At 53.6% G+C, this 14,386-nt stretch overlaps 8 protein-coding genes across 8 annotated transcripts; 4 read left to right on the forward strand and 4 right to left on the reverse strand.

The window, feature by feature from the left end:
• Positions 1-586: 586 nt before the first annotated feature.
• Positions 587-1,963, forward strand: J4E78_003052 (uncharacterized protein; the record flags this gene model as incomplete). Its single annotated transcript, XM_049363695.1, has 1 exon — positions 587-1,963. The coding sequence occupies one exon, from the start codon at positions 587-589 to the stop codon at positions 1,961-1,963; it is 1,377 nt and encodes a 458-aa protein (XP_049224360.1).
• A 113-nt stretch (positions 1,964-2,076) lies between these two features.
• J4E78_003053 (uncharacterized protein) lies at positions 2,077-3,288 on the reverse strand (the record flags this gene model as incomplete). Its single annotated transcript, XM_049363696.1, has 1 exon — positions 2,077-3,288. The coding sequence occupies one exon, from the start codon at positions 3,286-3,288 to the stop codon at positions 2,077-2,079; it is 1,212 nt and encodes a 403-aa protein (XP_049224361.1).
• Positions 3,289-5,481: 2,193 nt separating this feature from the next.
• J4E78_003054 (uncharacterized protein) lies at positions 5,482-6,737 on the reverse strand (the record flags this gene model as incomplete). Its single annotated transcript, XM_049363697.1, has 2 exons — positions 5,482-6,341; positions 6,401-6,737. The coding sequence occupies 2 exons, from the start codon at positions 6,735-6,737 to the stop codon at positions 5,482-5,484; spliced, it is 1,197 nt and encodes a 398-aa protein (XP_049224362.1).
• Positions 6,738-7,197: 460 nt separating this feature from the next.
• On the reverse strand, positions 7,198-7,663 carry J4E78_003055 (uncharacterized protein; the record flags this gene model as incomplete). Its single annotated transcript, XM_049363698.1, has 3 exons — positions 7,198-7,235; positions 7,288-7,411; positions 7,466-7,663. The coding sequence occupies 3 exons, from the start codon at positions 7,661-7,663 to the stop codon at positions 7,198-7,200; spliced, it is 360 nt and encodes a 119-aa protein (XP_049224363.1).
• Positions 7,664-8,438: 775 nt separating this feature from the next.
• Positions 8,439-9,619, reverse strand: J4E78_003056 (uncharacterized protein; the record flags this gene model as incomplete). The annotated part of the gene is made up of 3 exons (XM_049363699.1): positions 8,439-9,187; positions 9,236-9,514; positions 9,565-9,619. The coding sequence occupies 3 exons, from the start codon at positions 9,617-9,619 to the stop codon at positions 8,439-8,441; spliced, it is 1,083 nt and encodes a 360-aa protein (XP_049224364.1).
• A 299-nt stretch (positions 9,620-9,918) lies between these two features.
• On the forward strand, positions 9,919-11,652 carry J4E78_003057 (uncharacterized protein; the record flags this gene model as incomplete). Its single annotated transcript, XM_049363700.1, has 3 exons — positions 9,919-10,303; positions 10,351-11,167; positions 11,229-11,652. 3 exons carry the CDS (start codon positions 9,919-9,921, stop codon positions 11,650-11,652), a joined length of 1,626 nt encoding a protein of 541 aa, XP_049224365.1.
• A 514-nt stretch (positions 11,653-12,166) lies between these two features.
• On the forward strand, positions 12,167-12,577 carry J4E78_003058 (uncharacterized protein; the record flags this gene model as incomplete). The annotated part of the gene is made up of 2 exons (XM_049363701.1): positions 12,167-12,171; positions 12,268-12,577. 2 exons carry the CDS (start codon positions 12,167-12,169, stop codon positions 12,575-12,577), a joined length of 315 nt encoding a protein of 104 aa, XP_049224366.1.
• Positions 12,578-12,994: 417 nt separating this feature from the next.
• Positions 12,995-14,200, forward strand: J4E78_003059 (uncharacterized protein; the record flags this gene model as incomplete). Its single annotated transcript, XM_049363702.1, has 4 exons — positions 12,995-13,121; positions 13,183-13,448; positions 13,756-13,897; positions 13,953-14,200. 4 exons carry the CDS (start codon positions 12,995-12,997, stop codon positions 14,198-14,200), a joined length of 783 nt encoding a protein of 260 aa, XP_049224367.1.
• Positions 14,201-14,386: the final 186 nt, after the last annotated feature.

Below are 14,386 nucleotides of genomic sequence, written 5' to 3' on the forward strand. Positions count from 1 at the left end.
TATGAGGAGCCTTTGTCCGGATGCAAGAGAAGGGCCATAAATGCGACCCAGGAACGGTGGCCGAAAACGCGTAGTGGAGGGGAGGGCCTCGTGATTGGTCTGCACGTTGGGGCCGAGCCACCCGTAAGCGCCGACCGACTCGCTCCACAGCGTTGTCACACCTCACCTCCAACCTCAATTGGCCAAGCCCGCGCCTCACTGCAAGTCTAAAAAGAGAGCCATCTTACGGCGGGAGCTCTACGAATCTGCGTCCACTATGCTGCTCGCCTATGACATGAAGCATGGCCAAGAGCCAACCGGAGCGATAGGCGGCTCTGATGCAGGGCTGCCTTTCTTTGGACCTCGTACTTGTGCATGTACCTGACGTGCAGCCCTTTGACCTGATATCAGACCTCCTGGTCCCCGGCTTGATCCCATCCATATTCCAGCTCACCTCCAACAGCCAACAGCTCATAACGACTGTGCCACCGGGAGCTCCCGCTGACAGAGTAAACACCGGTTTCACATACGATATAGCACACAACACGTCTTCTCTGTTAGAAGCACCTCGTTGCAAGTGGACTTCCTTTAGGAACAATCGCGCATCATGGATCCCCGACAGCATGGACAGAATCAGCAGCTCCAGCCTCAGATGAGTTCCCAGCAGCACAACAGGTTCTCATGGCAACAACCTCTCGAGGATGAGGCCCCGGCCTATACACAGCCGCAACAGCAAGCACCACAGCATCAACCTCAGCAATACCAGCAGCCGGCACAGCCTCAGCAGCCTCAGCAACCTCAGCGGCCTCAGCAACCTCAAGTCAACACAGATTCATCACGGCACTTCTCGTATGCGCAGACACCCGCAGAAATGCGTGCTTTCGTATACACATCTTCGCCGAATGATCCGCCCATGCCACATTCCATGCCCATCTCCCTACCAACATCGCCAGTGGGATACACGCCGATCGACCCTCGCCCCCAATCGATGCTTGACGCGCAGCTCCCGATCATTCCGCCCCAATCGCAAACAGCTTACATGCCGCCGTCTTATGCGCATGACGTTAAACCCCCCGTCTCGCCCAACTCGCCTCAGCATGCTCCGCAAGCGCAACACTTTTCCCCAGTTTCGCCAATACCACAACCAGAACCTGTTCATCAGATACCCCAGGTCGAGACTCAGCAGAGCAGGCACGCTCGGCAGATGAGCAACCTGTCACCCATCAATACGAATATCCGGACGTATGCCATGCCGCCCATCCCTCCTACGCCCCCGTCGGGCACACATCAAACCTCGCCGCTACCACACAAGACACCGATGACGCCCATCTCCGCCAACTCGATGCACAAAGAACAGCCGCGATATGTTCCAACCTCCCCCACGCTCCGAACCTCGCCGTATCCGAACGAGCCCTATTCACCACACGGTTTCTCGAACCAGAACAGCAACTTCCACGCCGTATTCTCCCCAGACGCCGCACACGGCCCCAACGGCCTCGATTTTGCTGCACACCAGCCAGGCCAGATATCGCACCCAAACATGGAGCTAGAGAAATCACACGAATGGTCAAACGGCATCTGCGCATGCAGCCCCGACCCTTCCACCTGCCTTACAGGTCTTTTCTGCCCTTGCATCTTGTACGGCCGCACTTCATACCGCCTGTCCCAGAAATCCGCGAAGAAAGATCCCACGGATATGCTTGGTCACAGCTCCACGAATGGACACTGCATGGTCATGGGCCTTTCCTGTGGACTGTGGTGGCTATTCCCTATGCTTCAACGGACACGCATTCGGCGGGCGTATAAACTTGAAGGCAGTTTTGGGAGCGATCTGCTCAAGGGATGTTGCTGCTGTTGCTGCGTCACTGTGCAGAACGAGAGGGAGGTCAAGCACAGAGAGGAGGTTAGTAGACGGTGGGCTGGGCCGGCGAGCACAGACGCTTATACGAGGACGGGAGGTATGGTGTACAAACCACAGCAATAGACATTGATGGCATAGAATTTGCGGTTGTAGCTACTTTCATTCAATGATACCCACGGTCCTTTTTCGCATAATATAAGCATGCGCATTCGGTGAACGTAATCCTTACATCGCCTTCACTCTTTCTTGACGCTCCGAAGCAAGAGTGCGAACCGTTCACTCGGACTTTGTCTAGGTCCTCGCGGCTGAGGTCTGCGCAGGCCGTCATCTGACAGGTTTACGGGTGTGGCGGGGGATGTGGTGGGACCCAAGGGTGAATGTTGGAGTGAGTGCTTTGAAGGTGTGACCAGAGCGCTACTCTGCATCGGAGAAGATGCGGATTTACCTGGAAACGTAACAAGAGGCTGTGCGACAGGAGTCGCCGATTTGGCAGGCTGGCGCATCTTCTTTGCTGAGACTGGAAAACTCGTATTTTGCTCATCAGAGAGTGAATGCTTTCGCATCGGTGGATGTTCTGTTCCACTGGGCTCCGTTACCGTCGGTGTGGGAATCGGCAAGACCTTGCGCAAGAGAAATGCTGGCATTTCGTAAGTGACAACATGGCCGGGTGCTTCGTTGATATCTGGTATCGGCTTGTCCCTTTGTGTTACGTATGCGGCCAAGTTCTGTACCTTCAGTTCTGTCACATCGAACGCTCTGAATTTGACCTTCCGCTCTAGCGGGGCCTGAGATGGTGGAGCCGCTGCAGCCGTCTGTCGTGTGTTCACGAGAGTGAGGCCATACGGAGTCGTTCCAGGCAATGGCTCGTCCCACGCTGCAAGGATGCGAGAGAGTAGTATGGGGCCAACGTGGTTGAGGTACTTTTTCCAGAACATGTTGATTGGCGGACACGCTTTGAGGAACAGATGTGTCTCACGAGGTGGATGGTCGTAGTCCATGTTCTCTCTAGCATGGTCCCGGAGCCAGTCATCCGAATGTACTTTGGGTTGGTTGTAGAACTGTAGAAGCTCGTATCGTGGAAAGTTTGGAGGGACAGTGATTCCCGGCGCTGTTCTCTTGAAGAAGTTACTGAGGGTAACAGCACCCCATTTGCTACACTCCTCTTGGCTTTGTCTGCTGCAGAGGCTGCGACCAAGACTCGCTTGAGCTGCTTTCAGGGCATTGTCAGCACCGCATTTCAGAAGGCCTCCTACGTTGTAGTCGCCACCTGCAAGCATGGCGAACAGCACGCATCCCTGGCGATCTAGTCGGCATTTCTCCTTGAGCTTGTCAGCGTGGACCACTCTAACCCGCTTCTCGTCCCTCTTGCTTTCGGCAGTGTGCTGGGTCTTTTTGGATGTGTCTGTGCTTATTCGGTGATCTCGGATCCAAAAGGTACATCCAAACATCAAGCAATCAGAGTCTGTTGACCAGACAGCATCAACAAGACCAAGAGTTTGCAAGCGACAACACTCAGCTTCGGCTTCTCCAGGTGCCTCGATATGAGCCACTCCAAGTCCATCCAGGATCTCGTTCAAAAGCGCACGTTGTTTGCGATCTACCCGGCGTCCAGCATCTCGGCCACGTTTTGGTGGGACATCTGGTCCATCGCTCACGAACACGAGGCGGATGTTCAAGGGAAGGATCTTGCAAATACGATGAAAGATACCCCGTTCCAACGGGTTACAGCGCGGCTCATCTGTGTCAGGGAGTTAGTCATTGACTCTAACAGTAAGAAGAATATCCAGGCTGTCTGACTCTTGCGCATTGCCTGTATCTGAGCTGGTGACACGGAATGAAATCTCCAGTCTGCTTCGTCGACCGCGATCTTTAATGGCCTTCCATATTCTGCATAGTGCTCCTCGGCAAGCTGTGCTATGGGTATAATCTCCTCGCATGCTTCGATTGACCGTCGTAAACTGATGGTGAGGAGTTAACGCTATTAGTTGATCTAGTCTCGTGAGGCGCACACACCCCGGAATGCCCATAATGAAGTGGGTCAATGCCTGCGGACGAAGCTAGTGCGGGACAAGCCCTCCAGGGCTTAGTGTCGCGCACGCGTCGCGTTTGGCGGCAGCAACGATGCAACTAGCAATGCCAGTACGATGCTTTTGTACTGGACTCCGTTCGAACTGCGTGATTGAGTATAGACGGTGAGTTTAATATCGCTTGGAGCGATTGTTGGGCGATGCGGCGCGGGTTCTCGACGCGTACGGGTCTATGAGCGCCGTGTGTCGCTGCGAAGCGAACCTGGCGATGAGGTAGTCGATACACTCAGGACAAGGTACAACGAATTTCTTGAGAGAGCGGTAATATATCCAACGGAAAATTCGACAGCGGGGTTAGATGTAGGAAGAGAAGAGAGCTTGAGCCCGAAGTTCCTGCAAGCTACCATGTTCATCATGTCTCAAACGCGAAGACCCGAAGGTGCCGCACCGATCGTGCGTCCTAGAGTTAACTCCGCCAGCGACAAGGCGCGGTATCACGTGATTTAGCGGCTGACAAACTTCTCGAAGCTCCCGGGGTCCAGGTCGTCGCCAGCTCGCAACACCGCGCCTAAAATAAAGTCGCCTTCAAACAAAAAAGCCATATCGTCGAGGCGACCAAGATGAGTACTATGATTTCAGTATCGGAATGATAATAAGACTGACCAGTTATACCTGATTGGCCTCAGTTTCCTTGTCTTAGCGTTCTCTTTCCATCAAGGAGCCCTCAATCAATGAAACATACAAGTCAAAGTCCATTTCCTCACTTCTGATTGATTACTGCCGATATCGAAAAGTGGCATATGTCTCATAGGATACAAGTCAGCCAACGATTGTTCATATTTGTACACATCTCCAAACACCCCCTCGCATGACTGTCAACGTCTTCATGTTCCCCTCTGCTTGCTCTTTCCGCGCATCCTATCGACTATCCCATCTTCCACCCTTGAAACCCTCGTCAGGAACAGCCCCGTTTGCCCTACAGGTGTCGCACATATCCGGATACCTGATGGTCCGCCGCACGCGACTGTACCGCGGACACTGCCTTGCGTTGACATCGTCTTCGAGTCGGTGACAGCGTATAGTTCGCCTCATGGGGGTATGCTCGTGGTTGCAGTCCTTGTACTGGGTCCATCTTTCTTCGCACATGTCGGGAGTAAGAGTTTATGAAGTCCTTGGGTAGAGATGATCTTGGGTATATGGTTTTGCGCACGATGACGTGGGTTTGATGCTTCGGAGCGGAGAAATGCTTTTGGCAGTATGTCTGTATAGCGATTGAAGGCTTGTGCTTAGTAGTTTGAGGGAGTTGGTAGCAGGAACGTCTTACTCTGCGTACTCGAAACTTCTTATATATCGAGGCGGCCAAGAGTCACAACTTTACCAACGAGCTTTCTGTGTCTGTATCTTTGTGAACATTCTGATCTGTCCTGTCTGCTGGCAGTAATCGATACTCAGATAGCACTCCTTGCCAGAGATATGGTCGCAAATACGTAAACAGATGTTGGTGTTCATTAGCCAGTGAAGCAGAGCAAGGCCCGAAAAAGCATCTTGTCATCGAGACCAGCGACTGAGGGTGCTTCACTGATTCGTAATACATTGATCGTTATAGCGGTTGATCTATGAGCTGGCAGCCTTGGCTTGTAGCTCCTCGAGTTGCTTTTTGGCCGCCCACTGCTTCTCTACGTTGATCTTTTTCAAGATCTTGTCGGCGCCCTTCTCGATCAAGACCTTGGCAACCTCTTGTCCCATCTCTTCTGCCTCCTCTGAGCTTCGGACTTTGCGGGCTGCCTCGTACTCAACAGACTCCGTGCCATCTACGCTCACCACCATGGCTCTCAACACTAGTTCTTGATCGTCAACATCTGGCTCTTCCTCCTCGACCGCATTTCCGTGCTTGTCATAGTCCTTTGCTGGTTGTGCACCGATAGTGAGGCCCTTGCCGCCTCTCCACGATGTCTCAACGCCGATAGGCACGCTGCAGCCACCTTCCAGAGTGCGTAGCAGTGCTCGCTCAGCCGAGCATGCTCTTGTCGTCCGCTCGCATCGAACACTGCTCAAAATGTCTTTCATGGCTGCGTCCTTCTTCCTGATCTCGATTCCTAGGGCACCCTGACCGACCGCATGAAGCATACCTCCGCTCGTACTGCTCAGATACTGCGTGATCCTGTTGTCGAGACCCATTCGCTTCAAACCAGCAGCCGCTAAGATGATAGCCGAGTACGGGGAGTCTTCGGCATCGAGCTTTGCTAGTCTTGTGCCGACGTTGCCTCTGAGGTCGGCGAACTTCAAGTGTGGGTATAGCTTCCTCAGTGTGGCAGCTCGTCGTACCGATGACGTACCGATGGTGGCACCTTGCGGAAGGGTAGCTAACGTCGTCTCCTTGGGCAGGCGTGGAGAGATCAGGAGGGCATCGCGGGGATCTTCACGCTGGAGTATGGCACCAATCTCGAGGTGGTCTGGCAGCTGTGTGGGCATATCTGTTCTACTAGTCAGCCCGATTCGTTCGAAGTTTCAATGCGCGAGCTCCAGAACATACCCTTCAAGCAGTGGACGATGATATCCAGATCACCAGACTCCAGCATGCTCTCCAATTCGCCCGTCCAGAGACTCTTCGCATTCTCGCCCTGACTCAGTTGCTGCAAGGGTGTGATCTTGTCCCTGTCTCCCTGCACCACGACGGGGCAAATGTTGAAGGTTCGGTCCGGGTACGCATCCTTCAAGCTTCGCTCGACTGCGCGGGCCTGGATCTGGGCGAGTACCGAGTTGCGCGTGCCAATGTTGACAGCCGGGAATTGCGTGCTTGCCGATGTGTTGAGGCCTTCCGGGTTTGGGTGAGATGGACCCTGAATGTCGGCTGCTGTTGCGGAGGCCATGGTGAGATGCGTGCACGTGGGTAGAGAGGCGTGTTGTCGTGGTGGCTACGAAAAGATCTGGAGCGCTGGCGGGATGGTGGGGCTCGGCCAACGTCATGTTTACCGCGGTTCAACACTAGCGTCAGGTACACACCAGATGACAGGAATCTTCGGCGCAAACAACCCTGTGACATGTCTTAGAAAGGGAAAAGGTACGCTGTAATTTGCATCCATATGAGAACGACGATGGACAACAACTCAAGGTGATGTCGACTCCAACGTCTTCTACTTCCACTATCAGCTGCAAATAGGGGTTTAATGTATTCCTTGAGTAGGTTGATGGCACAATTTCTTCTGTGATCAATCCAAACAGCGGCTTCAAACACCATTTTGTTTGGATTGACGTTGATTGTCATTATTATGATACAGTGAACTTCCTATTTGCCAATCATGCACTACCTAGGTGGGTAGTAAGACGCGATTACTGGTCTCCGGTGTTGTGGATCGAGTTGGGAAGAGCTTCGTGTGTGTCAGAATCGCGTCATTATTGCATTGTATGTAGAACTCTTACCTCGCTCGACAGACTCGGGGACGATCTCTTGGACCTTCTTGGGGACGATTGAGTCCTCGCCGTCGTTCAGAGCATGGGTCTTGCTGGTAGACTGGCTGTTGGGGTTGCTGCCAGTGGGGTGGACCTTTGACAATGTTAACATGTTTCACTTCGTGGTTGGCAGATATAATCAACTTACACCTTCAGGGAGGCTCTCCTCGAGACCCTTTGGCGCAGCCTCCTGTACCTTCTTGGGGACGGCACTCTGACCAGTGGCGTGCGATGCACCCTGGCCATGCTCATTGGTGGAAGACATTCTGATGGAAGTTCGTTTGAAGAGATGTGATTGTTGGATGAAGGGTCGGGAAATAGTGCGGAGCTGTGTGGTGAAAGGCATTTTGGGATGGAATTCGAGTGGTATTTGAATGATTTCGATGGAGAGCCTGAAGACAGCAGCTTATGTACGTGTGGATGGTGATATGACGCGTGTGGTGACACACCCAAGCCGCATCTCACTTGCACTCCATCATGCGCGTCATGAGAATGCAGACCATGTTTCTTTTCGTCCGATCACTAGTGGAGTTTCTACAGAACTGTGAGTGATTATCCGTGGCGAAACGACGAAAACGCCATGCGTAGTTGTCCAGGTACCTCGCTTGGGTCGGTCAGCGGGAAATGATGCGGTCACGACGATACCAAGAACCGGTCCGCGGCGAGCCTCATGGTGCTCACGAGGCCCATGAAGCCACATTGCAACATGGAAACGCGATCGTCGTAGATGTCGACACATTTAATTGCCTCCGAGGCGCCGACCTCCCAGATCCGAGGAGCTATACGAAGGACGCGATGGCGTAGGTGTAACAGTCACCCGCGGTCGGTCTCCGAAGGCCCCGATCGCGCTAATACGGATGCCTCTCCGCGGGCTCGTATTCTCGTATACCCCACAGGCCATCTTACATTGGATCTGAATCTTGCGCACTCCACCCATTTCACAATCGTTGTCCTTGCCTTTTGTTCTTACTGCCGAGCGTCACCAAAAAGTCTTCATCTTTGGCAACTCATGGCACCATTCCAAGGTTCAGACTACCTGCATTGTGCTCTTCACGGCCGCATATCCCATGTTGCCTATGTCTTTCATTCGTACATATGTATGATATCCAAGCTTCCAATAATCACAGCTTCGCCTTGACCCAGCTTTGCACTACCTCTTGACTTCCAGTGCCCGAATCGCCCTTATAACCCAATATCCGCTCGACAACCATCTCTTCGTGGCACGCTTTAGGCGTGACGACGGTAGTGACCAGCCCACCATTGCTGCCAAAGCCCTGCGTGAACTTCTTTGCAAATGCCTCAATGCCATCCTTCAACACCTCGTTATCGCCCGCCCATATTAGAACCTCTTCCACAAAATCGGCAACAGGGCCCCACCACTCCGGAGCTGCGAGAACGGGTTCGCTGTAGAAGTCGCCAGCAAATGGAGAAGAGGAGCCGAGGAAGGCAGTCGCCCAGCGGGAAAGGGTTCGCGCGTCAAACATGTCGCGTTGTGCGTTCGCGACAAACGCTGGCGTGTTGGTCTGTGTCAAAGAGCACCATGGCGAGATGAGAAGCGCGGCATGGATCTTGGATGGAAGTTCCAATGGCGCAATCTCGGGATGTGGATGTGCGAGGTGCGAAAGCAGACCGAGTATAAGGTTTCCGCCAGCCGAATCGCCGCCCAGAATCAGGTCTGAAGGGTTGCGCCCCTCGACGTGCACGAGATGGTGAAGCAGCTCGACTGCCTGCTTCAGCTGGCTGGGATATCTGGCTTCTGGTGCGAGATCGTACGCGAGGAGGAGCGCGGATACGCCGGGACCGAGAGACTTTTGGAAGTCATCGAGCCATAGCATATGGCCTGGTGTGCATGGCATCACATATCCACCGCCTGTTCATATCAGTGACATGCCCCTCATCTTGGAAAGCGGAGACCGACCATTGAAGTACACAAAGACCTTCTTCGCGCTCCTACTACCCAGCCAATGCGCTTGTGTTCCACTAGGCAGCTTGATGCTATCTGGAACGAACTTGTACTTTTCGGCATGCTGAAGGTACGTAGGCGTCGATGATGCGCCGTTCATGTACCGGTCTTGCGCCAGGTCGAGGTTTCCCAGATTGGTCCGGAACATCGCGAACATGACGTCCTTGAAGTAGGTGTTGGAGCCATTCTCGCCTTTGAACGGTGATGTAACGGAGCGTTGCAGCGCAGAGCCCACTGTCGGAGATGTTAGTGCTTGCTTTTGACCTGATGATGCAGGCGCGTACTGGCTTTGAGCGTCGCCGAAGCGATGCCCAGCTTGCTTACATTCTGATCTGCCATTGTGTTGTGATGGTGCTTGCAATGGCAGCAAGACGCTGCCAGCACCCACAGCACACTAGCTACCCCATGGCGCGCGTCTGGGTCCAGACTCCAGGGAGCCGTGCAAGTGCGGAGAGCGTTACCCGACGAGATTCCCGAGGTTCGCGTCCCCCACGCGTGCTGTCCCCGCGATCGATCAGGGCGAGGCCTGCTCCGGCTTAGCTTGCTGTAGGCAAAACTCATCGCAGCTGCAGTGTCAGGGTCATGACTCGAGGTAGGATTTGTCCATTTCTGTCCTGAGTCGCAACCCACACGCATCCATGATCAGCATGGCGTCGCCGGCGGAGGCAGACACGCCCGAAGGAGCCCCTAGAGACGATGGTTCGGGCGATGGTCAGCCCAACAAAAAGCGCAGGACTGGCCCCAACTCGCGTGGCGTTGCCAACCTCACGCCCGAACAGCTTGCCCGCAAGCGCGCAAACGACCGCGAAGCTCAACGTGCCATCCGCGAGCGCACCAAGAACCAGATCGATCGCCTCAATCAGCGCATCCGGGATTTGGAGAGCCAGCAGCCATACCATGATTTGCAAGTCGTCCTCCGCGAGAAGGAGGCGGTCCAGGCGGAGAACGGAGACATCAGGAAGAGGCTCGAGAGCGTCCTGAGCATCATCCAGCCTATTGTGCGCGCGACGGGTGGCCTCAATGGTACGATGACTACTCCCAAAGCAGGAACGAATGTTGACAGCAGGTAGAACTGGCAGCTGCTGCCGAGCGATCGCCCCTTCCAATTCATCCTCACCAACAGCGCGACGCGCCTGTGCAACCTACCGAACCACGACAGTACCACATCGCGTCCCACGAGCTATCTACGGCCTCACCTCAAAACGGAGTACATTCCCCAAGCGTGACCGAGGGGGGAAGAGCATGGTTATACCCCAACGACGCGCCAAACAGCCACTTGCGCCGCTACTCCAATGGCAGTCCCGGGCCGCATTTCGACCAGTCGCGAACACCCCATCTACAGTCAGAGATGCCCTTCGATGAGCGTTTAGGCGTAGACTTTATACTCGACAATGGGCAAAGGAGGGCTGTCGATCCAAACCTGCCCCCTCCACAGCAGCCGCGACCCAGCAACGTCAGTAGTAGCCAGCATGCCATGTATGCACCGAGCATGGTCGCCCACCTCACGTTACCTCGCAATCTTCCGGCGACATGCCCTCTGGATGTCATCCTGCTCGACTTTCTGCAAGATCGTCAGAATCGCGCTGCCGAGGGCGTACCCATGAAGACCCTGGTTGGACCACACTACCCCAACTTCACGTCTCTAGCGTATCCCGAGCGCGCAGTAGATGCACACCCCCTGTCAAAGCTCTTTACAGACATTTTGCGCACGTTTCCAGACATCTGCGGCAGGCCGGAACAGGTTGCGATAGTATTCATTATGTTCCTGATCATGCGTTGGCAGATCGAACCGACGCAGGAGAACTACGATCGGCTGCCACACTGGGCTACGCCACGACCTTCTCAGCTGTTCACTGCTCACGCGTTATGGATCGATCATCTCCCATGGTATGTATTAATATCCGCTTCTTAACTCGTTTGAAAACACATAATGACTGACCTATTCTAGGCCTCGCCTTCGCGACAAACTCGTCGCTGGCCACCCGCCAGTATCATTCGAGAACTTCTTCATACCCTTCACGACTACCATTTCCCTGAACTGGCCTTATGAGCCCCGCGACTGTCTCCTCCCTGCTTCGAAAGTCCATACCTCAGCTCTCTCGACGACCTCCTCCGTCTCGGTCTCTTCGCCTTTCTCCACACATGTCAACGCCGGCTCGCCGCAAGATCCTTCCACCCCACAGCCTCCCACAGCGCATACCTCCGCCGGTATCACATCCATGGGTCCGCTACCCAAGGAAGACGATCAGTGGCTCATCAACCCCGCCTTTGAGACGCATCTCCGCGACCTGAACAATTGGACATTGGGCCCCAGTTTCAGAGGCAACTTTCCCGCATTCGCTGATTGTGTGAAGATCAAGGAAGGCAGGTGATAAGGCTTGTAGATGTCAAATCGCGCCGCGGTTAGGCGCTGGCGTGCGGGACAGGAAGGTGTTTATTAGGTATTGCATGTATCTTTACTGCATCATTGGCGGGTAATGTGGTGGCTCTATTGTGTATTATCATAGCATTGGGTATTGTATCTTTCCAACTGTACACGCTTGGGCATGCATCAGAGGGAGCAGTGGGCTGGCTTGGGGTGGTGTATGCTTGCGACAGGCGCTTTAGCATCATATCGGTATCATAACGACGCCACACGAAATCTATACCAACATTGTCTTAAACCCTAGGCTTTTATCTTCGTTGACCCGCCAAATTAGCACTACCTACCGCTTCGGGACGACCAGGACAATGTGGGAGAGCAAGTGAAGGTGAGTGCCCTCTCCACTTTTGCTTAGTAGTGTCGAAACGACTGACCCGGCCAAGTAGCTTGCTTCACTTCTCAATCACACCCACCTACAGTCTCCTCCACCATATCCAATATTGACGACACACCGTCTCCCAACAATGACGTCCATGGTTCGCGATCCCTTACAGCAGCTCAATGGCAGTCTGCCTGCCAACGTCGTCGAGACCATTGCTGGCAAGTCCAATTCTTTCCCATGAAGACATGAAGTAACTGACGGCCTAAATGCAGGCAACATCACCTTCCTGATCAAGTACACTGGCGGTCACGAGATCCTCGCGTCCCAGATCTCAATCACTGTCGTCGACGTCCGCGGCCACAATAATAGCGAAGTCGGCCACAAGGCAACCGTATGCATCCACAACGGCCCAGGTGACTTTACAGTTGTAGTCTGGGAGCAAGTCAAATGGGGCCAGAATGTTGTGCAGGCACTCGGAGAGAAGGTGGATAAGGTTGTCAGACAAATCCTGAGGGACGAGGAGAATGATGGATATGGCGACTCCACGGACTAGGGATTGTGGGCTCGATGACTGTAAATCGAGAGAGGTGACAAGCTTGCACATCAGCCACATGGAGATTTACTACAACCTCGCTCTTGCCGCGGTTGGAATTAGTCGACCTGACTGAAGAGGATAATTGCTAGTCAGTGGGCCGGCTTGTAAAGCAGACATTCCTTCAGTATTCGCGTCATAAAAATGATACTAGATCCCAAGTCATAGCTCTTAGATGATTCCGCCGTCCCGCACGACCCTCTATAATTCACCCAGAATTCACTCTCAACACCTAGACATGCAGTGACGCAGGCTTTGTCCTTAGCGCAAATACCCCAGATCCACTCTCCTACATGGGAGTCTCGTACGTCCAAATCTCTCCACTTTATCCTCCCCACTTTGCAATATACCAATAAAGTCGCGACCAATCACCTCATCATGTCAACTGATTCGCTCGAACAGCGACTCTACGATCTCCTTCAGCCTTATCGCGAAGAGTGCTACAAGAATGCTTCCAACACCGCACCGGCAATAGAAGAAGAACGCCTGCTTCTCATACTTTGTGGTACGCAGACATTCTACCCGCTTCAACTTCACTTCTACTCAGGCCTGACTCCTACCCACAGAGAACATATCGTTCATAATCCGCCACAACCAGTCTTCTTATGGCAAAATCATCGTTCCAATTGATATCTCTGTCGGCTCTCGCAACTGGTCTACTATGATCAAAGGCGGCGGAGGGATAGCTGGAATGGGAATCTTCGTCAACGGGAACGGGTATACACACACTGTCATGCGCTGCTGGGCGAGGAAGGAAGACGGGAAGAGCGTAATCGAGATTCTGACGGAGGAGTGTGACAGGGCGCTGGCGAACTTCTTTCCCGAAGTGAAGGTGGAGCCACAATGAGAGTGATGGAGTAGCGCGAAGGCAATCACTGTGTTATCGGACTAGAGCGAAGAGCCGCGAAGGGAGGGAGGAGGACTTTAAAGCACTATCGGCAATCATATGAGTGGTGAGGGTGAAGATTCGAGCTTCCAGTCTATAATGTCAGGTGCAACCACGATGTCTTGGCGTTCTCGTCATTGGAAGTTACCATTTCCCACGCTTCTCTCTCCTTCCACAAACACCCGTAGAGGATAACCATTGAACTTCCCGACGTCAACTCAAACAAGCCTTCTTGCCAATGTCTACAACCCAGCCCGCAAACGCGCTCGAACAGCGCATCTACGATCTCATGCGCCCATTCCGCAACGAATGTTATGAAGCGCCCGACACTGTCGATCAAGTCGCCGCCGCCAGCCGCGCTGTCAAACTCGAGCGCAGGATCCTCGTTCTAGCTCGTACGCCCAAGGCACATCTATCTCACGCTTAACATCTTGATTGACATGTTGCCAGAGAACATCGCATTCCTCGCGCACAACGACATCTCCAACGCCGGACAGACAATTAACGCCTCCGATATCTTCGTGGTGATGAGAGGCTGGACGGGAGACGGAGTGGCAAAGACAGGTGGCGCAATTGCTGTTCTTGCACGCTATCCGGAGGGTACTACGGGCGTTGTCAAGGCTACATTTGAGGCTGGTGTCAGTGTCGTTGACGCGTTGTGTACGAAGGTTGACGAGATGCTTGCTGCGAGCTTCTGAAGGATGCAGCGGCAGTTGTGAGCAGAAGGTAGTAATGTTGGCGGGTAAGGAATGATCGGCAAAAGCAGATGGAAGCGTTAGCTCCTCAGTGGTTGAAATTTTATGAGATGTCAACTGTGATAGAACCCAGTACCACCACTGTCTTACTCGCTCCTTGCAAGGTCGTGGAATTAAGCTCATGTCCCG

This window comes from Alternaria triticimaculans (assembly GCF_023758025.1).
Source record: "Alternaria triticimaculans strain BMP 0046 chromosome Unknown scaffold_3, whole genome shotgun sequence".
Taxonomy (NCBI): Eukaryota; Fungi; Ascomycota; class Dothideomycetes; order Pleosporales; family Pleosporaceae; genus Alternaria; species Alternaria triticimaculans.